At 43.8% G+C, this 25,473-nt stretch overlaps 1 protein-coding gene across 1 annotated transcript in view; it reads right to left on the bottom strand.

The window, feature by feature from the left end:
• ehbp1 (EH domain binding protein 1) overlaps nt 1-25,473 on the bottom strand; it is a 481,622-nt gene that overhangs the window by 237,831 nt on the left and 218,318 nt on the right. Inside the window, 2 exon segments of the mRNA XM_038807817.1 lie at nt 17,779-17,986; nt 21,625-21,886. Of these exon segments, the coding sequence (XP_038663745.1) occupies nt 17,779-17,986; nt 21,625-21,886 (470 nt within the window).

Genomic DNA, 25,473 nt, shown 5'->3' on the forward strand with positions numbered 1-25,473 from the left:
ATACTATATTCACAAATCTGCAGTCTTTTTGATACTAGGTGACAATCTTTGCAAGCATATTTCGACATTTGACAGTTTCCTGACATGAGAGGGAAATCTGTGCTGTGCTAAGAAAATCTATTAATGATTAATAAATAATTAGTGCCGGCTTTTTTGTCTGGGAGTCGGGTTCAAATCACTCTTGGCTCATACTTCAGGGTGGTAGCCAGCGAAGAGGTCCATATTTCAGATGAGAAGTTAAACATAGGCTTTGTCTGTCTGCTCAGGTGGACAGCACTGTTTGAGGAGAGGCACTGGAGCTCCTGTGGAGTTCTTCCTAAAGAACACTACCAAACATCTGGCCATTTAATTCATTGCTTTCCTGGGGTCTCTTCATGCACATTTGAATGCACTTCTAAAATAATTCATTTGCTTCAAAATGCTTTAGGTGCCCTAGGAATATATATATATATACAACGCCCAGGTTCGATCCCGGCTTTGGGTCACTGTCCATGTGGAGTTTGCACGTTCTCCCCGTGTTTGCGTGGGTTTCGCCCCCACAACCCAAAGATGTGCAGGGTAGGTGGATTGACCACGCTAAATTGCCCCTTAATTGGAAAAAAATGAATTTGGTGCTCTAAATTTATATTAAAAAAACAATATATACGGTGGTTTATAAAATGCATGAATTAGTCATTTACTTTACATTCCCTCTTACTTTAAAAAAAAATGTATTTTATACCAAACATGTGTAAAAAAAAGCAACATATACAGCAACACACTCCACAACCTCACAGTACAGTTTGTAAATTTCTCCCCCCTACCCTCCCCCTCCCCATCCCCCATGAGGAACAGTTCCTCAAACACTGTCATGAACAGCCCCCACATTGTGTCGAATCCCTCCGCCAATCCCTTCAACTCAAATTCAATCATTTCCAACCTGAGAAAGTCATACAGGTGCCCCAGCCAGGTCGCCAGCCCCGGCGGCGCTTCTTTTTTAAAAATATAAATTTAGAGTGCCCAATTCATTTTTTCCACTCAAAGGGCAATTTAGCATGGCCAATCCACCTGCCCTGCACATCTTTGGGTTGTGGGGGTGAAACTCATGCAAACATTGGGAGAATGAGCAAACTCCACACGGACAGTGACCCAGAGCCAGGATCGAACCTGAGACCTCGGCAGCCTGAATGCTAACCACTGCGCCACCGTGCCGTCCTTCTGGCAGCGCTTCTGGCCTCCTTATCAGCAAGATTCTTCACCAGGCAATTAGAGACGCAAAGGCTATGACATCTGCCCCTTTCTCTTCCAGAAGCTCTGGCATTTCCGATACCCAAAAGATCGCCACCATTGGGTCTGGCCTGACCTCTCCCCCACAATTTTAGATAATGTCTAAAATACCGCTTCCCAGTATCTCTCCAGCTTCTTGCAACCCCAAACCATGTATGCATGATACGCCGACTCTCGCCCACAGTTCTCGCACTCATTGGCCATCCCTTGTAACAATCCAGTCATCCTTGCCTCGGTCATAAGTACCGCATGTCCACTTGAACTGAATTAATCTCATCCTCGCACAAGAGGAGGCTGTCTTCACCCTATACAGTGCCTTGCACCACAGTCCCCAACCTATTTCCCCCCAATTCTTCCTCCTATTTGCTCTTGATCCTCACCACTTGCACCATCCCTCCCCCCACCTATATATGCCCCCAATGACCTAAATATGTCCCCAATCCTACCCTCCTCGACTCATACAGGAGCAGCAGTTGCTCCAATAGGGTACAATGATAATAATTTTTATTGTCACAAGTAGGTTTACATTAACACTGCAATGAAATTACTGTGAAAAGTCCCTTTTCTCCCTCTCCACATTCTGGAACCTGTTTGGGTACACGGAAGGAGAATTCAGAATGGCCAAATTACCTAACAGCACGTCTTTCGGGACCTGCGGGAGGAAACCCACGCAGACACGGAGAGAACGTGCTGACTCTGCACAGACAGTGACCCAAGCCGGGAATCGAACCCACAACCCTGGCGCTGTGAAGCCATAGTGCTAGCCACTATGCTACCATGCTGCCCACACCTTCTGCTCCTCCACCTTCACCCTCAACGGCTTCCCCCAGGATCCCACCTCGACCTCAATCCAGTCGCTCTGCTCGTACACCATCGACTCCACCTCTCGTATCTTTGCCCCTTGTGCCTCAAGGCACTTCTCTACAGAAGTGTAGCAGGGCTAACCCACTGCGCCACCTGCTGCCCTGCGAAATTCATCTTTGATGAATGCCTTACCTGTTCCATCTGAGCCTTTCCTACTGGCGATGACCCTTCTTCCTCTGCCATTTTTGCAATTGTTGCTGCGCCACAGGTCCCCTCCAATTCCTTAGCCAGATGTTTAACTATTTTATGCCGGGTCTGGTAGCCAGTACACATGTCAATCTTGGGGAGAACCACTCCCTCTGCACATTCTGTACCACTTTCCTGCCAGAGCTACCCCACCATGAGTATAAACTGGCCACTATGAGTATAAACTGCCCAACCTTTGAGCCGGAGCTGCCCTTTGTGCGACTGCTCACTCCATGGCCGCCACCGCAAGTCCCAGCTTCCTTCTTACTGATAGTGGCATATCCAGTAGGATCGTAAATCCACATTGATTACTGGGGGCCTGCAATAATTTTTTTTAAAAATTAGAGTAGCCAATTATTTTTATTTTCCATTTCAGGGGCAATTTAGCATGGCCAATCCACCTAACCCTTGTGGGGGTGAAACCCACGCAGACACGGGTAGAATGGGCAAACTCCACATGGACAGTGACCCAGGGCCGGGATTCGAACCCGGGTCCTCAGTGCTGTAGTCCCAGTGCTAACCACTGTGCCTTATGCCACCCCTTCCCTCCAATAAAATTAAGTATCACCTGTGCTGATTTTTTCAGCTTTTTTAATATCACAATAATTAGTACGTAAGGGGTCAGTTTTGAAAGAAAAACAGATCAGCTTAGTTCTAGATAAATTGGCTACAACATTCTTTGTATATGCAAACTAACAAATCTCAGGACAATAGTAAGCTCCCACTGTCAACAGACCAGCCTGGATAGTAAATGCCAAGTCTTTGAGGCAAGTATGAGAGATTGCCTCCATTCAATATTGATTAAAGGCTATCTGTTTCAATTAAATCATGAGGTATATTGTTTGCTGCATTTGTTGCTGAATTTTCAGGTGTTGTTTACAAGAGTTGAAAGGATATGCCTTTGCTTAGTGTCGTAATTTTGACAGAAAGCTGAGACATTGAAAAGTGCAACTCACATGAATGGCTGAATCACTCTGTGACGGACATTTGAAGATTAGGAATTTCCTCTTTCAGGTTTATATTGTCAGGCCACGGGCAGTCTTGGCTCAGTGGACAGTTTGAAACTTACAGCTGACCTGGTCCATGTAGTTACTCTAATGGGCCTACATGACACACACTCCATAAGATCTTTGTCCTTTTTCATGATCAAAGAGATCGAAGCTGCTCGAGTGTGGTCAGCAACACCCCCATGGACAGTGAGTCATTGAGCATATCCAACATATGTGACACCAGCAGAGCCGCAAGTTGTATATAAAATTCCACAGGGAATCCATCCAGGCCCGGTGCCTTCCTTCAGTGCATTGCACAAATACAGTTTGCAATTTCTCCTGCCCCAGCGGCACCTCCAATTCCTGTCATCTTTCCCCTTCCACCATCGGGAAGGCCAATCTATCCAAAAACTGCACCATCATCGAATTCTCCTCCGGAGGCTCAGACTTGTATAAACCCCGGTAAAAGGCTACAAACACCCCACTGATCCTCTCTCTGATCAGGCCAACCCTCCACCCGAGTGCTTAATCTGTACTATCTCCCGAAAAGCTGCCTGCCATCACTGCTGGTGAGCCAATAAATAACTGGCCTTCGGCCCCATACTCAGAAAACGTCCCTCTCGCACGACAAAGTTGGCTCACTGTCTTCCCCGTTGACACTAACTCATTTGTATTTGAAGCTACTTTCTCTCCGCTAACAGCTGCACCGTTAGGGCAGCTGAGTAGTGACAGTCCAACCCAAGGATGGAATCCACCAAGCTCTGCCACTCCCCCCACCAGGCTCATCTCTATGAGACTTAATATAATTTTTCTCACCGCCGATGACCACCTTCAGCTCTTCCCAGAACGTGGAAGGTGAGACACCCCCTCATTCTTATTAAATTCCACATTAGCAGAAGCTACCTTCTCACAAAACTACTTGTCAGCTAGCAACCCCATGTCCAACCTCCATGAGGGTCACTTAAGAATGGCACGTCTCAATACACATATCCACATAATGTGGAGTGTGGTCAGATATTACAATCGCCGAATACCCCGCCCCCACAACCTCGGGGTGTAACGACTTCCCCACTACAAAGAAATCAATACAGGAGTAGACCCAATGCACATGCAAAACCCAATTTGGCTCTTACATATTTACTAATATCACTGAGCGCCACGAACACTCCACTCATTATCACGTATCTCCCTCCTGTATTCAACACTGCAGCTCCCCATGTCCGAGCATCAAAACTTGAGTGGAACACTTGTCCCACTCACTTTGTCCGCAGCCTTGTCTGGTCCCTAACTCACAGTTGGGTCTCCTGCAAGAAAACCACATCAGCCTTCAAACTTTTCAAATGGGCAAATACCCAGGACCTTTAAACTGGTCTATTTAACCCACTCACATTCCATGCGACCAACCTGATCAGAGGACCTCTGGGCTCTCCCCTCTACTATGATCATATCTCCCCACACCCAAGCCTGACAGGGCCCCGACCAGCATCATCTCCAGGCCCAACTGTCACCCACATCAAACCAGCACCTAAACAAAGGAATTTTCATCGTCAGCAACCCACCCATCTACCCCCACTCCCAGCCGCACTCTCACCTGAGCACCAAATCAGCCACCTACCAAAGTTCAATAGGCACCCCCCCCACCACACCGATCCCAAACAAATAAAACACAGCAAACCTAGGCACTTTACCTTAACAAACAAAAAGGAAGAAAGGAAATTCCTCCCCCAGGTAACCAGCCATAGTACTCTTCCTTCACTCCACTCCCATTGACTAACATAACTGCCAGCAGGATGACCCCCACCTGGAGAAAAATCAAAGTCATACACACAATGGCTCTGCAAAACATCCCCCCTACTCATATCCGACTTTAATGTCAAACACTATAGGGAGAAAAACCTCAATCCACACCCAGCTACACCCAACACACTTCAACAGCACAGGAAACATCCCCAAATTCACCCAAATACCACCCCTTCATAACTCCCCTTCCAATCTTCCCTACAAAGAAAAGAAACACCCAGAACCCAAGTGCAACCAAAAACTTCATCCTCAAAACTCCCTCGGTCCATGCTTCTTTTCAAAGTCATTCGCCTTCCCCAGAGCGCCAAAATAGTTGTCCCTCTCTCCAAAAGTGACCCGGAGACGAGCTGGGCAACCACAGCAAAACACAATTTGTTCCTGTAGAGTGCCACCTTGGCCTTGTTGAATCCAGTTCACTTTTTTGCCTGATCTGCCCCGGGGTCCCGATAAATTGTGATGGCATGACTCTCCCACCAGTACTCTCGAGTATCTTTCACCCACATTAGAACCCGTCCTTGGACAATAATCGCCCGAGGTGGCTTCCCAGACCTGGGCTTCCGCCTCAATGACTAGTGGGCCCAGCACACTTCAGGAGAGTTCACCAAGATCCTCTCCCCCACCAACCTTCCAAACACCTTTACCACATAATCTGTGGCACTCATACGTTCTAGGCCAGCTGGCAGCCCAACAATTCTCAAATTCTGGCGGCTGGAGCAATTCTCCAGGTCATTGACCTTGGCCTTCAGTACCTTCTGCCCAACCGCCAACAATCCCACCTCCGCCTCCAAAGAGGCAATGCGGTCGCTGTGATCCACAAGCATCTCCTCCACCTTCCCAATTGCCTTCAACATGTCCTTGGAGACCACATGTCCCTCTTTTCTGAACCTCAGGTTAGGACGTTCTCTGTTGACCATCGAGAGGGCAACAATGCCACAGAGACTTCTGCCATTTTCTCCACCTCTGAGGCCTGAGGGACTTCGGAGTCAGATGAAGACCCTTTGTTCGACTTATTGCTCATGTTATAACCTCCAGATATCGCACACCGGAGGGGTGGACTGAAACTCTCAAGCTACAACACTTTTCTTCCCAAAAGACACTTGTTAACAGGATAAGGGCAAAAAACGAAATCCCCAAGTGGGAGCCACCTAGTGTGCGACTGTTCATCTCATAGCCACCACCAGAAGTCATCATCGACCTAAAATGTTAACTCATTCATTCTCCACAGGCTGCCAGACATGCTGAGTACTCTTTTGCTTTTATTATGGAAGAAACTGGTTCCTTCTTCAGGTGAAAAATTAGCGTCTTGGAAGATTTTACAGCCTATGAAATACTTTTACGTGTTTCTGTGGAGACAGGCATGCTCCTCTCAGTTTCATGATGTGCAGCTGCTTACAGAGTTCACCCTCTCCAACTCATCTCCATCCACCTACAGGCTGGTTCGGTGTGGAAGCTGGATGGCTGACTACCTATGCCAAGGTACTCGATAGCTGGGGAAAAGGCAATTATGATGCGATGAGGCAGGACTTAGGATGCATTGGCTGGAGAGGGAAACTGCAGGGGATGGGCACAATGGAAATGTGGAGCATGTTCAAGAAACAGCTACTGCGTGTCCTTGATAAGTATGTACCCGTTAGGCAGGGAGGAAGTGGTCGAGCGAGGGAACCATGGGTTACTAAAGCAGTTGAAACACTTGTCGAGAGGAAGAAGGAGGCTTATATAAAGATGAGACGTGATGGTTCAGTTAGGGCGCTTGAGAGTTACAAGTTAGCTAGGAAGGCTCTAAAGAGAGAGCTAAGAAGAGCCAGGCGAGAACATGAGAAGTCTTTGGCAGGTAGGATCAAGGATAACCCTAAAGCTTTCTATAGATATGTCAGGAATAAAAGAATGACTAAGAGAGTAGGGCCAGTCAAGGACAGTAGTGGGAAGTTGTGCGTGGAGTCCGAGGAGATAGGAGAGGTGCTAAATGAGTATTTTTCGTCTGTATTCAGACAGGAAAAAGACAAAGTTGTCGAGGAGAATACTGAGATACAGGCTACTAGACTAGAAGGGCTTGAGGTTCATAAGGAGGAGGTGTTAGCGATTCTGGAAAGTGTGAAAATAGATAAGTCCCCTGGACCGGATGGGATTTATCCTAGGATTCTCTGGGAAGCTAGGGAGGAGATTGCTAAGCCTTTGGCTTTGATCTTTAAGTCATCTTTGTCTGCAGGAATAGTGCCAGAAGACTGGAGGATAGCAAATGTTGTCCCCTTGTTCAAAAAGGGGAGTAGAGATAACCCCGGTAACTATAGACCAGTGAGCCTTACTTCTGTCGTGGGAAAAGTCTTGGAAAGGTTTATAAGAGATAGGATGTATAATCATCTGGAAAGGAATAATTTGATTAGAGATAGTCAACATGGTTTTGTGAAGGGTGGGTCGTGCCTCACAAACCTCATTGAGTTCTTCGAGAAGGTGACCAAACAGGTGAATGAGGGTAAAGCAGTTGATGTGGTGTATATGGATTTCAGTAAAGCATTTGATAAGGTTCCCCACAGTAGGCTATTGCAGAAAATACAGAGGCATGGGATTCAGGGTGATTTAGCAGTTTGGATCAGAAACTGGCTAGCTGATAGAAGACAAAGGGTGGTGGTTGATGGGAAATGTTCTGACTGGTGTCCAGTTAGTAGTGGTGTACCACAATGATCTGTTTTGGGGACGCTGCTGTTTGTCATTTTTATAAATGACCTGGAGGAGGGCATAGAAGGATGGATGAGTAAATTTGCAGATGACACTAAAGTCGGTGGAGTTGTGGACAGTGCAGAAGGATGTTACAAGTTAGAGGTACATAGATAAGCTGCAGAGCTGGGCTGACAGGTGGCAAATGGAGTTTAATGCAGAAAAGTGTGAAGTGATTCATTTTGGAAGGAATAACAGGAGTACTGGGCTAATGGTAAGATTCTTGGCAGTGTGGACGAGCAGAGAGATCTCGGTGTCCATGTCCATAGATCCCTGAAAGTTGCCACCCAGGTTGAGAAGGTTGTTAAGAAGGCGTACGGTGTTTTTGCTTTTATTGGTAGAGGAATTGAGTTTCGGAGCCATGAGGTCATGTTGCAGTTGTACAAAACTCTGGTGCGGCCGCATTTGGAGTATTGTGTGCAGTTCTGGTCGCCACATTATCGGAAGAATGTGGAAGCATTGGAAAGGGTACAGAGGAGATTTACAAGAATGTTGTCTGGTATGGAGGGAAGATCTTATGAGGAAAGGCTGAAGGACTTGAGGCTGTTTTCGTTAGAGAGAAGAAGGTTAAGAGGTGACTTAATTGAGGCATACAAGATGATCAGAGGATTATATAGGGTGGACATTGACAGCCTTTTTCCTCGGATGGTGATGTCCAGCACGAGGGGATATAGCTTTAAATTGAGAGGAGATAGATATAGGAGAGATGTCAGAGATAGGTTATTGACTCAGAGAGTAGTAAGGGCGTGGAATGCCCTGCCTGTAACAGTAGTGGACTCGCCAACACTAAACACATTCAAATGGTCATTGGATAGGCATATGGACGATAAGTGTAGAGGGACTTTAGAGGGGTTTCACAGGACGGCGCAACATCGAGGGCCGAAGGGCCTGTACTGCGCTGTAATGTTCTATGTTCTATGATGTCTACAACTTACAGTTTTGAAGAGATGGAGCACAAGGCCACATTTCCATGAGACACCTTTGAACACGTTTTCCAATCGTGATGCTCATCACATTACTCCAATTTTACTTTCAGAATCTCAGCGTTAATATCTTCAGTGACAAGATTCTCTGTTCCCCAGATTCTAAGCTCAAAGAAAATCGACTGTAACCAAAAGAAAGTGTGCAGCTCCTCCTAAAGACCAGCTGCTTCCCTGCACCCCTTTCAGATTTGAATTTTAATATCTCCCCTCTGGCCTTATTCATTCCCATCCAACCCCATTCTGTTTGTGATCTACAGCATTTCTGCTCCTACAGAGAGGCAAAGGAGAAGAGGGCAATACAAAAAGCAAAAAACCAAAGAGGGTGACCAGAATCAGTAGAGCACAAAAAGATTTGATGCCTGTAAAAGGGAGACTTGTCACAGTCCGTGTGGAGTTTGCACATTCTCCCCGTGTTTGCGTGGGTTTCGCCTCCACAACACAAAGATGTGCAGGGTAGATGGATTGAACACGCTAAATTGCCCCTTAATAGAAAAAATGAATTGGGTACTCCAAATTTATTTTTTTTTAAAGTAAAAGGGAGACTTCCCAAGAGCAATGCCATGAATTAGCTACTTAAGAATATTCACGGGCAGTACGGTGGCACAGTGGTTAGCATTGCTGCCTACGGCGCTGAGGACCCGGGTTCGAATCCCGGCCCTGGGTCATTGTCCGTGTGGAGTTTGCACATTCTCCCCGTGTCTGCGTGGGTTTCGCCCCCATAACCCAAAGATGTGCAGGTTAGGTGGATTGGCCACGCTAAATTGCCCCTTAATTGGAAAAAATAATTGGGTACTCTAAATTAATATTTAAAAAAAAGAATATTCACAACAATTCATGAATCATCTCACAATAAATGTTTCAAGCTACATAAATACAAACCAGACTCCCTAAGACCGATTGATGATTTTGTGGACAGTTATTAAGGATGCATGCCTGTTCTTCACACCACATCGTGCCTCCCTCCATCAGTTTGTATGATGTGCTATTTTCTTTAATGCATTTAGTATTTTAAATGGTTGTTTCAATCTTCCTCGTCACTTCAGGCACATTGACAGCATTGCCTCCAGGCAGTTAGGCATCAAACAAATTTCCACGTTCAAAGTCAGTTACAATGGTTGCTCTCCCCATTGTTGAAAATGCCTGTTGTAATCCGATTTACGTTATCAATGCAAAGGTCATCATGAATGCAAAAAGTGGAGTAAACTCGGAAAATAGTATTGTTGAACACAGCTGAAAACATTACAATGTAGATAGTCGGCCAGTGAAACTTCACACAACTAGAATGCTGGTCATACAAAGCAGGAGAAATGTAATGGTCCTGACTGGTTTTCTTACAGACTCTATGTACACGTGTTAATACTCTTAAGTAACTCACCACTGACTCCTTAAAGCCTGACCACCATCTACACGACACATGTCAGGAGTGTGATGGAATACTCTCTACTTGCCTGGATGAGTACAGCTCCAACAAAACTCAAGTAGCTCGACACCATCCAGGATGAAGCAGTCCACTTGATCGACACTCTATCCACCACCTTTAATATTCACTCCCTCAACCACAGACACATAGTGGCAGTAGTGTGTAAGGTAAGGTAAAGTCACCATAATGCCAGATGACCATAGACTGTTTTCCCCTTTGAGGGGAAGAGCTCACTGGTCGTGATTTAACCTGAGGATCACCACATCTCAGGCAAGGGGCAAGGCTGAAAAGGTGGGGGCCTTCATGAATAACCTCAGCTGGTACAGGGATTTAACCCACGCTGCTGGCCTCACTCTGCATCACAAACCAGCCAAATGAGCTAAACCCGTCCCGGGGCAGCAGTGTGTATCATCTACAAAATGCACTCCAGCAACTTGTCAAGGCTCCTTCAACAGCACCTTCCAAACTCGCAACTGCCCCAGGAAGGACAAGAGCAGCAGATGCAATGAGAACACCACCACATCCAAAGATCCCCACCATTCTGTCTTGGAACCATATTGCTGTTCCTTCACTAGTGGCAGGTCAAAATCCTGGAACTCCCTCTCTCACAGCACTGTGGGTGTATCTGCACCATATGGACTTCAGTGGTTCAAGAAGGCAGCTCACCACTGCCTTCTCAAGGACATTTTGAAATGGGCAATAAATGCTGGCCTAGCAGGTGATGCCTACATCCCATGATGATTTTTTAAAAATTGTGTGACATCAACTTCAATCAATCGGACTGTTTTCTGAAACCTACACTCAACTACAACTTTTCCAGAATTGTAGATGCTATGATTTCCTGGGCAGGGGTACAAGTTGGCCCCACGCCATCATCATGCCAGCTAACGATCTCCCTGGTCGATATGGCTTAATATCACATGGGGTCACAGTTATTTATTCAGCCACTGGTTTAAACATGCAGTGCATTGTCTGTATCCAAATAGGTAGGAAAATTGTTAGGACAAAGGACATGTGAAGCAGTCTCCAAGAAAAGGGAGTTAATTTAGGGTGAATTGGTACCTTTAAAATGGAATTAGAACATAGAACATAGAACAGTACAGCACAGAACAGGCCCTTCAGCCCTCAATGTTGTGCCGAGCCATGATCACCCTACTCAAACCCACGTATCCACCCTATATCCGTAACCCAACAACACCCCCACCCCTTAACCTTACTTTTATTAGGACACTACGGACAATTTAGCATGGCCAATCCACCTAACCCGCACATCTTTGGACTGTGGGAGGAAACCGGAGCACCCGGAGGAAACCCACGCACATAGGGGGAGGACGTACAGACTCCACACAGACAGTGACCCAGCCGGGAATCGAACCTGGGACCCTGGAGCTGTGAAGCATTTATGCTAACCACCATGCTACCCTGCTGCCCCTTAGACTACTATTTGTTGGAGCGATCAAAGGCTATACTGATATTCATAGCATTGTTTGAATTTTCCACAGAAAGCAGAAAAGGGAACTTGGTGTTCATTAAAGTTAGGTTTCAAATCACTAGCTTTCGGGGCACAGCTCCTTCCTCAGGTTCCTCAGATTCACCTGAGGAAGGAGCAGTGCTCCGAAAGCTAGTGTTTCGAAACAAACCTGTTGGACTTTAACCTGCTGTTGTAAGACTTCTTACTGTGCTCACCCCAGTCCAACGCCGGCATCTCCACATCATTATAACCCAACCCAAAAGATGTGCAGGTTAAGTGGATTGGTCATGCTAAATTGCCCCTTAATTGAGAAAAAAAAAGTTAAGATCAAACAGTAGTGGTGACAGGGCAAACAAGTGCTGGATGGAATGGGCCCGATGGGTCTTTTCCTCACTCTGAACTTTATATACTTCTGATAATTACTAGTATAAATAAGGCAATTTCTACATAGATAGTCATAAAGATAAAAGTGCAGACTATTTTAAACCTCACTTTGATATTAATATCACCTTCTTTAACCTGGACACAAGCAATGCACAAATTGACACATTACCAGTTTTGTCTCAGCTAATACATTCGTAATCTGGGCAAAAGCCTAAACAAAAACAGGTTGAAATTTGGAATTCAATTTGGTTTTCATGGTCCACTATTTTTGCCTCAAAATATTTAAGCAGTCATATCTTCAGTAACATGTTCTTAATTTAAATCCTCCAACTATACCAAACAGATAAAAAAAATAAATCAAACAAAACTGTTTCAGCAAACACAAGATTAAGAAACTACCTTTAAATGCAATCAGAATCAAATCTTTAAGAATAGCCTTTGTGGTTTGATTGAGGTGCATTTGTTTACATTCAGTCAGTTCTGTCTATAATGCATCATATCTGGTGGAACTAAATCAGATCTGCTTTTAGTGATTACAGGTGAGGGAGAAGAAAGTCATCACCAGCCAGGCCAGCATATATTGCACCTCCTTAATTCCCTCAAGGTGATGGTGAGCCACCTCCTTGACAACTTGGAGGATTTAAATTAAGAACATGTTACTGAAGATATGACTGCTTAAATATTTTGAGGCAAAAATAGTTTGTTCAACCATTTCAGTGGGCAGTTAAGAGTCAACCACAGTGCTGCGAGTTTGGAATTACATACGGCCTAGACTGGGTGAGTATGACAGGTTTCCTCCCCCTAAAGGGCATTTGTGAACCTCAATCCATTAGTTACATGGTCATCATTATGGATAGGAACATTTTATCTAGATTTTTTTTCATTTAACTGTTTTTAAATTACCCAGCTGCTGCTGTGAGATTTGAACTTGCATTTCCACATAATTAGACCAGGTTCCTAGATTACTGGTCCAATAACATAACCACTATGCTCGTGTTCCTGAACTGACTGTCGCCCAGTAACCCCAATAATCATTGGCACACTACAGACTCTTGTTTTTTTTTGTAAATATTTTTCTTGAACATTTTAAAATTTATATACAAATACAAAAACAAGAACAACCTCCCAAACCCTCTACCACCCCCCTCCCCACCCAACAGCTGACAGTGACCAGCTCTTTAAAATACATAACAAATAGTTGCCATCTTGTATCAAACCTCCCAATCGACCCCCTCAGCGTGTAATTAACTTTCTCCAACTACATAAATTCCAGGAGGGCCCCCAGCCACACCGAAGCACTTGGTGGAGAACCTGACCTCCACTCCACCAGAACCCGCCTATGAGCAATCAGGGAGGCGAAGGCTAAAACATCTGACCCCGCTCCAACCTGCAACTCCAGCAGCTCTGACATCCCGAACATGGCCTCTAGGGAACCTTGCCTAAGGTCGCAGACATGGTGTTGCAGAAAGAGCCCCAAAGGATTTGCTAGCTTAGGACATTCCCAGAACACATGTAAGTGATTCGCTGGGCCCCTCCCACACCACTCGCACTTATCTTCTACCCCCTCAAGCACCCGACTCATCTTTGCCCTTGTTAAGTGTGCCCGATGCATCACCTTCAGTTGTCTGAGCCCGAACCTCGCACATGACGACGTGTCATTCACCTCCATTAGGCCTCACACTACACCCGCTAGCTCCTCCTCCCATTTTGCCTTAATCCCAGCAATGAAGAGAAGTTTTCAAGAAGTCTGGAATTAATGGAACAGATGAAACTGGGAACTGGAACAGATTATAGTCCAAAAATCTGCGGATTAGGTACATTGACTATGCTAAATTTCCCCTTAGTGTCCAAAGATGTGCAGGTTAGGTTTATTAGCCATGATCAATGCTTAGGGTTATGGGGATAGGGCGAGGGAGCGGGCCTAGGTTTGGAGGGTCGGTGGAAGCTCGATGGACTGAATGGCCTCCTTCTGCACTGTAGGGATTCTATGAATTACTGTTCAGCAAAGTCACAGTGTTGAAAAGGTATGCGATCATGAGAGGCCAGAAAGATATTTGCAGTAGTGCTAATTACTACAGTTTGGGAGACATTGGGCAAAATTCTCCGACCCCCCGCAGGGTCGGAGAATCGCCCGGGGCCGCCAAAAATCCCGCCCCGGCAGAAATTCTCCGCCACCCGGGAATTGGCGGGGGCGGGAATCACGCCCCACCGATCGGCGAGCCCCCTGCAAACGATTCTCCGGCCCGCGATGGGCCGAAGTTCCGCCGCTGGGAGGCCTCTCCCGCCGCCGTGATTTGAACCACCTCTGGTGGCGGGGGGATCGGCGACGCGATCGGGGCCCACCGATCAGCGGGCGGGTGAGTGCCGTGGGGACACTATTTTTCTTCCGCCGCCGCCACGGCCTCCACCATGGCGGAGGCGGAAGAGAATCCCCCAGCGTGCATGCGCCGCTGGTGACGTCAGCGGCAGCTGCCGCACCGGCGCATGCGCGAACCGGCAAAGGCCTTTCGGTGTGGTGCCAACCGCTCCGGCACGGGCCTAGCCCCTCAATGTGAGGGCTTGGCCCCTAAAGGTGCGGAGAATTGCGCACCTTTGGGGAGGCCCGACGCCGGAGTGGTTGGCGCCACTCCGCTACGCCGGGACCCCCCGCCCCGCCGGGTAGGGGAGAATCCCGGCCATTATTTGAAATAGTTGTGGAAATCGGTGGCTGGACCTTAGAGTTTATGTAAAAATCTTTAAGAGAAAGGGAAGCTGAAGGGAGAAGTGTAAAACCTGAAAATGAAGCCTTGAAGAGGCAGAGGGAAAGCATAATTTAATGAAGAATTAAATGTGTGACTTTTGAAACTGGAATTTGAAATCACTTGTGTGAAAGCCAGCATTCAATGAGTCAAGGTGGCTCACGTTATAAGAATCATCTGGGGGGAGTTTGAGGAGAAATCCACAGATATTCACTTTGGCTCAGAGAGGAGTGTGCCTTACCCCAGTCACCTTGTGTGTTTAAAAGGATCTTTGTGTTAAAAAGACCACTTTAGTTTAAGATGTACTTTTCAATTTTTGTTAATCTTAAAATCTGTTGCAAGGGTCCTCCTGCTTCTTCCCTTATTTTCCCTTTCTTTCATTTTGCCGTTATCATTTTTGATCCATGGGTGATTAATGGACATGTATCTTTAAGTCAAGCAGCAGAGTGAATGAGGAATTAAGAAGCTACAGGAAAGAACACTCTGGTAGTTTGAACAGGAGTTTCAGATTTGCCAGCAGCAGAGAGAGAGGTGGGACTTGGTTTGATTGATTGGGTGGGGGGCAATGAATTGGCCCAAAAAGCTGTATTCTGCCCAGTAGCATGGGGTGATTGGTTCCTATCCCAGTGGAATGATTTTCAAGTCCCATGGGATTTCAGTGTGACTCCTGAACACAAAGACAAGGACCTGCTTTTTCTCCCTCTCCATAAAGGCTGCGTGTGTCGTATTCCTGAAGCCTCAGAGGACCTGAATGAATGCATCTACAGGAAAACTCTCTCTCCAGAAATACTGTAAATGCTGTCTTCCTGAAACTGCAGAGGCCTGAATGAGTTTACAGGAAACACCTCAAACTGAAAGCAAAGTTTAAACAGGAGTAAGGTGCTGGAAACATGCATCTGAAGCAAAGATTTCTACTCTTTCACTTATTTTTTTTACCTCCTTTCTTTCCCGCTGTGTTTGTCTGTCTTGTGAGTGTGTGTGTGTGTGTATGTAAAACAGGGAATTAGAATGATATAATAGTTAACCTGTTGTATTTGCCACCTTCATTATAGTTCGCAGCAATTACTCTTGTGTTGGTTTGTGTTTAATTAATGTATATACAATTGCACGATAAAAATATATTTTTTAAAACTAAACAGCAATTGTGATTAAGCTTACAACTTGGTGATTGTAATTACTGGGCAGCAAGAACCGAAGACTTTGGGTATTTTTCTAAGAATTATTGGTTAATTCATTTCTGTTGTGACTTTGGGTCCCAAGTGGGGCAGGAATTGACAGCACATTAGCCCAGGATGTCGTAACACTTTGTGTAGTTGTTAAGTTAAGGGGAGATAAAGGATACCATAATCCAAATTTTTTCAAGTTGAATAATAATTCTTGCTGTTTAAGTTAATTAGCAGTCCTGTGACTCTGTTCCTCCTCATGTTATAAAAAAGGTCATATTTACATATTTACAGGGTGCGATCGACCGGCTGCGTCATGCCTGTGTGGCTGGTAGATGCCGACAGAGGCCTCCTGCGGGCTTCCCAGCAGCCAATACACTTTTCGAGATTTATACAGACCTCGCGAAGTGTCACGATCAAGCTCTTGCTCTATATGGGTGTGACCAAGACTTGCACGCCTAAGTAGGGTTTAAACCCACCTAGGCATGTTCACCTAGCATCTACCAAGCTCCCAGCATCTAACGGCCTCCACAAGGCTTCCCCAGCCAGCCACTGTTAGGCACTGGTCGCCTGGGCCATCGGAGCCCCCTAAGTGGTCAGGTGTAGGCACGGTGGTCTTCTGACCCTCCCTCTAGAAGGCGGACACCTTGGCATTGCCAGTCTGGCACTGCCAAGGTGCCCAGATGGCACTGCAAAGCAAGTAGGAGCATTGCCAGGGTGGCACTGCCAAGGATCAGGGCCTGGGGGATCAATGCCCATAAAAGGAGAATGGAGGGAGGTATGGTGGGGTGTAGGGCAGGTAAGCAGGAGCCTGTGGAAGGTTTAGGGGGGGTTTAAGGCCTGGAAAGGGGGGCCCTCAGTGACCCACAACCTTCACTTGGAGATCGGGGCACCCTTTCAAAATGGTGGCCTGATCTCAGAGGAGCTGGTCTGGCTAGCAGGTTCTGCTCCCAGTGATGAAATTAATTCAAAGTATGGGTTTGACCGGGGAGAAACTCCCCAATGCCCAAAAACGTGACCAAGTGTGGTTAGCTAACGGTGGAAAACTTGCCGACAGAGCAGGCAGGAAACTCCCAGCAAAAACTTCCACAAGTGGCACGTAAACATTTCTGTTAAATCGCACTCAAAGTCTTTTGAGTCAGGGTTCCATTATGGGATCTTTCCGTCCAGTTGCAAAACCAAGTGGGATCATAGCCGTACAATTCAAAAAATAAGAGGAGTCAATGCCAAGTTGCTATTCAGGTGTCTTTGTAACTGCCTCCCTAGTTAGGGACAAATGGATTAAGGGTGAACAGTTCTATAATTTCCAATGGGGTCTCATCTGGAAATTACTGCTCAGCATTAATAGAGACTCATTATCTTGTCATTTGTAATGAACTATCAATAAGATATAATCTTATATAGATGCAATAGAAAATGTAAGCATTGCCCACAATGGATATATTTACGAAGAAACATATGGATAAAAGCCTGAATGCAATTTGTGACTCTTGCAGCTCAGAACTGAGATTCAAACTTCCAAAATGACAATTTTAAAAGATAAAACCAAAAATCACTTTTGAGATTCTTACAGTGAAGCTGAAGTTTTTTAAAACGTCCATTATAACATTTGTACAAATAATCACATTTGTAAAACATTTACAGCCAAATAATCCACTACTTTACAGACCAATAAAATTCCGCAAATCACAGGACTGTGTAACTTAAAAACATTCTGATGAAATGTCAATTTTTACCTGAATACCTGGTTAAAACTGAAGTAATTTGACAAATATAATACAAAATTTACTATTAAACCAAACCTTTGGTGATGAAGATAGATCAGTCACAACAGCTGGTTTGATGTACACCTTTACAGTCTCTGTCTTTGGTGTGGATGTATTGTCAGGTAGCGGAGGTGATGGAGCCTTCCTCTTTGTCCTTTTGTCTGATTCTGGCTGTTGTACTGAAGCTAATGTGGTTTGATATCTTGTAGAATGTCCAGCCTTCGGCTCGTAGAATGGATTAGATCTATTTAAACAGAATGTTTTAATATATCTTTTTTGACAACTTTCTTCTTAAAATGTATTTTTCTTCTGTGTACTTAAATACACAAGTACATTTTCAAAATATTCCAGGAATAATACACAGTATTTGTATTGCATTTTATAACCTTCTACCTGCTGAATAAACAGGAATTTCATGGCACATCCGTTGTGACAAGCTTTTCAAGGTTAAACGATAATCCTGTTCGGTACATCTTACTAAACATTTAAATGAATGTTAAACTCTTATCTTAAGGTCCACATTCAGATATTAAGTGGCTTGCAGTCACTCTCTTGAGAATATATGCCATTTACATACAGTTTCAGATGAAAAATATATAATCTAATTTAATACTGAATTAAAGTAACATTTCTAATCATGGTAGAAAAAGTGAAAGTTTATGCTCTTATTAATACAGTCGCTTGCATAGTTTTGAAACAAGACACAATCTTATGTTAATTCAGAAAATGGTATCTGTCTTCAAATATTCAAGATAGGTTTACTTGTTCATCTTTTTTGTTGCACATTTACAAAAGTAAATAGTGAAGCTAATAAAAATCATCATCATTTTATAGTTTTGTCATCGGGCAGGTAGAAAACCAATGACAAGTTCAACCTAACATTAAACTTTTCAGGATGGTATAAAGCTCTTCCTGCAAAAGAAAATTCACCATGGAATGGACTTGGGGGGGGAAAAAGGGAAACTTTCTATCTACTATCAGTAGGAAAGCAAGATGATCCTCTAGATATAAAATACACAATTGGGCAATTAGCCTGCTCTTGTGTCTTATACTTGATCGACCTCTATTTTTCTGTGGTAAAGCACTTGACAAGGAAACAAACAACTAGGCACTTTCAGTGCACATCACATGTCAGTCTTGAAGCTTGCCTTCCAGATGTATCTGTCATTCATGAACTTCCAATAAGACCAAGATACCCGAATGAAAGATGAGGATGACAGGACCAAATTTAACCTGCTGACAGAAAGAGTCTCTGAGGAATATTCCATTCACTGCCAGTTTAAACTTTAGAACTAAAAAGGTGAAGATATTAAAAGTAAAACTGTTCCAAAACCACTGCTCTTTGTAAACACAAAATTTGATATTCAACTTAGCAGTGCAATATTTGACTGTTTGTTAATAACTTTTTAAAAATAAATTTAGAGTACCCAATTATTTTTTTCTAATTAAGGGGCAATTTAGCGTGGCCAATCCACCTAGTCTCCACATCTTTGGGTTGTGGGGGAGAAACCCATACAAACACGGGGAGAATGTGCAAACTCCATACGAACAGTGACCTGTTTGTTAATAACTTAATTTTTTAACACCAAATATAAAATAATAAAATTAACAGCCAGAATTATAAAGCATAAAAAGAAATGCTAAAGAAATGAACGAATAACGTAAGTAATTTTTCATGCACCAAGCAGCGATACAGCAGAATTCAGATATGTTGTGGAATTTTAGAAAACACCAACTGCACTTGACACTATTTTTAGGCCACATTCCACAGACTCAAACTAACAGATTAAAAGGTTTCAGTGCAAGGTGGGTTGGAGAGAATCTAACTTAGGTCTATATTTTCGCTCCCAGGTTGGAAAAGCAGAGATGGAACATTTCCTGGTTTCGAAAAACCCGATCCAGGAAAAGGAGGCCCTCAAAGCAGACCTTTGGACCTGGGGGGCCCATCGCCACCTCAACAAATACAGAGAATGCCAGGTGCCGAGGTGGGCTGGGTGGAAGGCCTGTCTTTGTGCTCCGACACTGTTGAAGTTGTTGGAAAAAAATTAAAAACAATAAACAGCCCTCACACCCTCGCAGCCATGCCCCATCCATACCAACTCACCAAGGTACCCATCATGGGCAATCTCAGAAGCCATGCCGATGTAAAATAAAGTTGTGTATATTAATGATGTCATTATTTTTAAAAAGCTCTTGTTGATTAAACAAAAAAAACATGCAATACATTGAAACACTTTGACGTAATCTAATGATATTAGGTTGTAAAATCAGTCATACAGCACAAATCCAAAAATAATAATTCTCAGGATTATGTCAACAGAGTGAAATAATAGGCACTGATTTTTAAAACAATCCCTTGACAGCTTTGATTGTTCCAATGATCTTTGACAATTCCTTGACAGCTTTGACAAAGTTCTTTGCTAACCTGGTAGTTCTAGCATCCTGATATTGCTTGACAACTTGACTGTTCCAATGGGTTCATGCACTTTTTACAAACAATCATGACTACTTTTAACAATCAACGGTTACCTCTACCCAAGGGGCACCTTACCTCTCCCCAAGAGCGCTTTACAAGTCCAAAAGTTGTCCTAAGAGCATATCCAAAAGTGTATCTTACCTCTCAAAAAGGGTACCCCGACTAACCAAAAAAACTCCACAAGGCTCAGACATGCTCCTAGTAGGTGTAATCTGCACACCAGGTTTTGGACTGGGCTTGGCTGCGTTACTTCTGGATTAAGGGTTCCGTCTGTACAAACATTCAAGCCTTAATCTTCCCAAGGACCCAAAATCTTCCAAATTCTCATCTCACAGCTTCCTTCTATAATCTACAGGTTTATGTGATCTAATCTCTGAATTTCCTCTTTCTTTCTTCCTAACATTTTTAATACTGGTAATATCTTAAACTAAAAGCAAAAGTCCCACACCTACCTCAGTGAAATATATAGTGAAATCAGGAAAATAAATCATTATAATTTTGTAAAAACAATGAATAGTAATGTGGAAGGTGAAAAAGTCAAATGGTGTCATCGATGCCCAAATAATCCTGCCCACATTCTTCCTTACAAACTTAATCCACTTCTTTTTCAATTTAAAAAGGGTTTAGGGATGGTTAGGGGGGCTGCTTTCCAATATCTTGGACACCAGGAGATGTAGTCCTATGGGGCAGGACTATTTCCTTCATCTCATGTTTCAGCATTCACTCAAGTCCAAAATCTGTCCAAAAACTGAAAAAACTGCTCAGGAAGAATGGATAATTTTTAAAGACCGTTAATGCTGGTATCTAAATTAGACACACAATGGTCCCAAGCCTAACATCCTAATCCCCATCATGTCCAATTTATTTCTCAAAGTTGCTTAACACACTCCTGAAGAGTTTGATTAATTATCTGTTGACATACTAAATGCAATGTTTCACAATACAGAAGTATCGTTTGGAAAAAGTATTTCCAATGACTGAGCCAAATTAGCACTGGCGTTAATGAAATCTGCAGCTTGCCTATTCCCAACTAAGCAGAAGAAAACTATGAAGAGCCCAAACATGGGGTAAAATGGAAATAAATAAATGGATATCTTTTATGGTCTAAACTGCAGTATTTATTCATGCAACCGTCTCCTTTGATGCATTTTATAGAAGAAACGTACTGGAAACTTAATTGACTAAACTAAGGTGCATGAAATTGGATGCTCTGACTATATGATTTTTAATACCTATTAAACTCAGCTTACATAGGCGAACAAACAGGTAATGATCTTTTTCGGCATCACTGAATGTTTAAGTGTATCCATAGGATGTCACCCGTAAGTTTTTAAGATGCGAACCTGTCTGCTATTAGGTATACAAAGACGATTCAAATTTAATGTTGGAGTGTTTCAATAACATACTCATCTAATTCCTCCTCCTCTGTTTTGGTTGTTTCAGCGTAGAGGTACTTGCTCATGTCCACGGGTTTGACATTATGTCTCTTTGTTGGTTTTGGTGGTTCTGTCTCTTCTTTTCTATGTTGAACAATCTTGTCAACTTGAGGGTCACTTACATCAAATGGATTGAGCGAATTCTCATACGGGTCATTGAAAGGATTATTAGGGTCGTTATCATAGAAGGACTCTTCTGGTTTTGTGGCTTTTGTTGTTCCAATGTTTCTATCTGGAAATGAAGTTATGGGAGATTTAAGTTTGAAGCAAAACAGTTAATATGAAAAATGTAACAAAAGAACAAAGAACAAAGAAAATTACAGCACAGGAACAGGCTCTTCAGCCCTCCCAGCCTGCGCCGATCCAGATCCTTTATCTAAGCAGCACAACAAATTCCCACAACTCATGAAATGGTTACAGAATTTAAACAAAATTACTTTCAAACAATTTTTTAAACTATCAACGTGACAGGAGGAAAACTTTTACACAGCGAGCAGTTAGGATCTGGAATGAACTACCTGCAAGTGTGGAGGAGACAGGTGCATTACTCGCTTTCAAAAAGGAATTGCATCACTCCCTGAAGACAACCAACTGCAGTGCTATGGGATAAAGATGGGGCAGTGGGAGTAGCTGAGATGCTCTGGGTTCGAATCCCAGCCCTGGGTCACTGTCCGTATGGAGTTTGCACATTCTCCCCATGTCTGCGTGGGTTTCACCCCCACAACCCAAAGATGTGCAGGTTAGGTGGATTAGCCATGCTAAATTGCCCCTTAATTGGAAAAAAAATAATTGGGTACTCAAAATTTTTTTTTTTTAAATTATAGCACTTTGGGGCTCACCTATGGCTTACTGATTGGGTTGGAGGCATAGAACATAGAATTTACAATACATAAGGAGGCCATTTGGCCCATCGAGTCTGCACCGACCCTTGGAAAGACCATCCCACTTGAGCCCACACTTCCACCCTATCCCTGTAACCCCTCCTAATCTTTTTGGACATTATGGGCAATTTAGCATGGCCAATCCACCTAACCTGCACATCTATGGACTATGGGAGGAAACTGGAGCACCCGGAGGAAACCCACGTAGACACAGGGAGAACGTGCAGAGTCTTTTAAAAATAAATTTAGAGTACCCAATTATTTTTTCCAATTAGGAGGCAATTTAGTGTGGTCAATCCACCTAACCTGCACATCTTTGGGTTGTGGGGGTGAAACCCATGCAGACATGGGGAGAATGTGCAAACTCCACACAGACAGGGACCCAGGGCCAGGATTCGAATCCGGGTCCTCAGCGCCGCAGTCCCAGTGCTAACCACTGCGCCACATGCCACGAGAACGTGCAGACTCCGCACAGAAAGTGACCTATGCCGGGAATCGAACCTGGGACCCTGGAGCGGTGAAGCCACAGTGCTAACCACTATGCTCCATGCTGCCCATTCGTTGTAAAAAGGGAGAGTCTGAGATAGTGACGCACATGCCCAATTTCAAAACATGTGAGCAATATCCTCATAGGCAATTCATTTATTGATTGGCTCAATTTTTCCAGGACCCAATTGGGATTTTCTGCAAGACGAACAACCTCTCACAGCATTGCTTGCAAACAAAAAAATATACATTTAAAATGAACACTAAGACAAGTAGAGTTTTTTTTACACACTGCAGCAAAATAATACACGGCATTGCCTCAGAATAAGGGGCAGATCATTTCGGATTCACGAGGATAAATTTCTTCACTCAGCGGGTTGTGAATCTTCGCAGTTCCTCGCCCTTGAGGGTTGTAGATGTTCCATCGTTGAATATATTTAAAGCCGGCATAGGCAGATTTCTGATCTCTCAGGAATCAAGGGATTTGGGGAGTAAGCGAAGACTGGAGATGAGGTAGAAGATCAGCTATTATCACATTCAATGGCAGAGCAGGCTAGAGAGGCCACCTGGTTTTCTCCTGCTCCTATTTCTTATGTTTATTAAATGTTTTACACTCATACCACAGCTACATAAATGAAACGATCTATGTGTAACATGCTGCAGCTGAATGAACCACCAGCACCGTATCAGTTATATTAGTTTTCAATTCACGTTTATCTCAAAGTTTAAGTTTTGTTCACAGTGAGACAACGTAAATATGTTTATATCACAATAAGAGTAAAATCCACAAGCTATTGTTATGGGCCAGCGTTTAGAGAACCCCAAAGTATATCATGGAGTTCACCTGACCTATAACTTTTTATAGGTTTTGGTTATGAGGAGCATAAGGGCCGTTCAAGGGTGGTATTCAACAGAGGCCTTAAGCACTTTAAATCAAAAACAAAGTTTATTCTACGAATTCAGTTAACATTTTATAAACACACACAGTAAGCATTTTAAAAATCAACTACAAACATAAATACCCCACAGTCATTGAGTCATAGAATTTACAATGCAGAAGGAGGCCATTCGGCCCATCGCGTCTCCACCGGCACTTACAAAGAGCACCCTACTTAGACTTAGAACTTAGAACAGTACAGGCCCTTCGGCCCTCGATGTTGTGCCGAGCAATGATCACCCTGCTTAAACGTAACCCGTATAACCCAACAATCCCCCCCATTAACCTTACACTACGGGCAATTTAGCACGGCCAATCCACCTAACCCGCACATCTTTGGACTGTGGGAGGAAACCGGAGCACCCGGAGGAAACCCACGCAGACACGGGGAGAACGTGCAGACTCCACACAGACAGTGACCCAGCCGGGAATCGAATCTGGGACCCTGGAGCTATGAAGCAACTGTGCTAACCACTATGCTGTGCTGTCTTTAGCACTCTATATTTATATAACTCTTAATAACTTCCCTTTATGCTGTTTCAACTTGATAACAACATCCAATACCAGACAAACCCTTTTAACAACACAATAGGTTTGAATTCTTTACAGAAAACCGGAATCACTTTTAAATTATCAAGTGATCTGGACACCATTTAACATAGAGAGAGAGAGATAGGTTAAAATAAACCTCCTTTGTCTGAATGCAGCTTCCAAATGTCTAAACCGAAAGTAAAACTCAAGGGCCACAAACAGCTCCCAGCTCAAAAACAAAAGTAAAAGCCAGAACCACAGCCCAGCTCCACCCACACAATGACATCACCACAGCCATTTGAGAAGACAAACCTTTCTTAAAGGGACAGTCCCATGGCACTGTCATTGGAAGATATTACGGGATGCAATTATGCCACTTGCAGGATATACACAAGATTTCTAGTATATTTATAACAGATCTGTTATGGTGTAGCCTACATACAGTCAATGGTGTTATTTTATCTTCTACAAGATAGGGTAAATGATTCAATTTTAGCAGACCCGGTTTACTTTTCATGGTGCCTTAAATAAAGCAAACTAAGTGCCTATTTATGATTATTGAGATGAAACCAAAGCTCTTGGAATCTATAACTTCAGAGTTAAAACTACATATTTGTATATTATATTATATTTGTATACTACAATACTTGATACTAAAACTACTTTTACTGCTTGTAAAAGATTTGAGTTTTATATATTTGTTCATGAGATGTGGACGTTGTTGGCTACCTCAGAATTTATTGCCCGTTCCTAAGTTCCCCCGAGAAGGTGGTGCGAGTCACTTTTTAAAAAATAAATTTAGAGTACCCAATTCATTTTTTTCAATTAAGGGGCAATTTAGCGCGTTCAATCCACCTACCCTGCATATCTTTGGGTTGTGGGGGCAAAACCCACGCAAGCACGGGGAGAATGTGCAAACTCCATACGGACAGTGACCCAGAGCCGGGATCGAACCTGGGACCTCGGCGCCGTGAGATTGCAGTG

Source organism: Scyliorhinus canicula, chromosome 1 (assembly GCF_902713615.1).
Source record: "Scyliorhinus canicula chromosome 1, sScyCan1.1, whole genome shotgun sequence".
In the NCBI taxonomy this organism is placed as follows: Eukaryota; Metazoa; Chordata; class Chondrichthyes; order Carcharhiniformes; family Scyliorhinidae; genus Scyliorhinus; species Scyliorhinus canicula.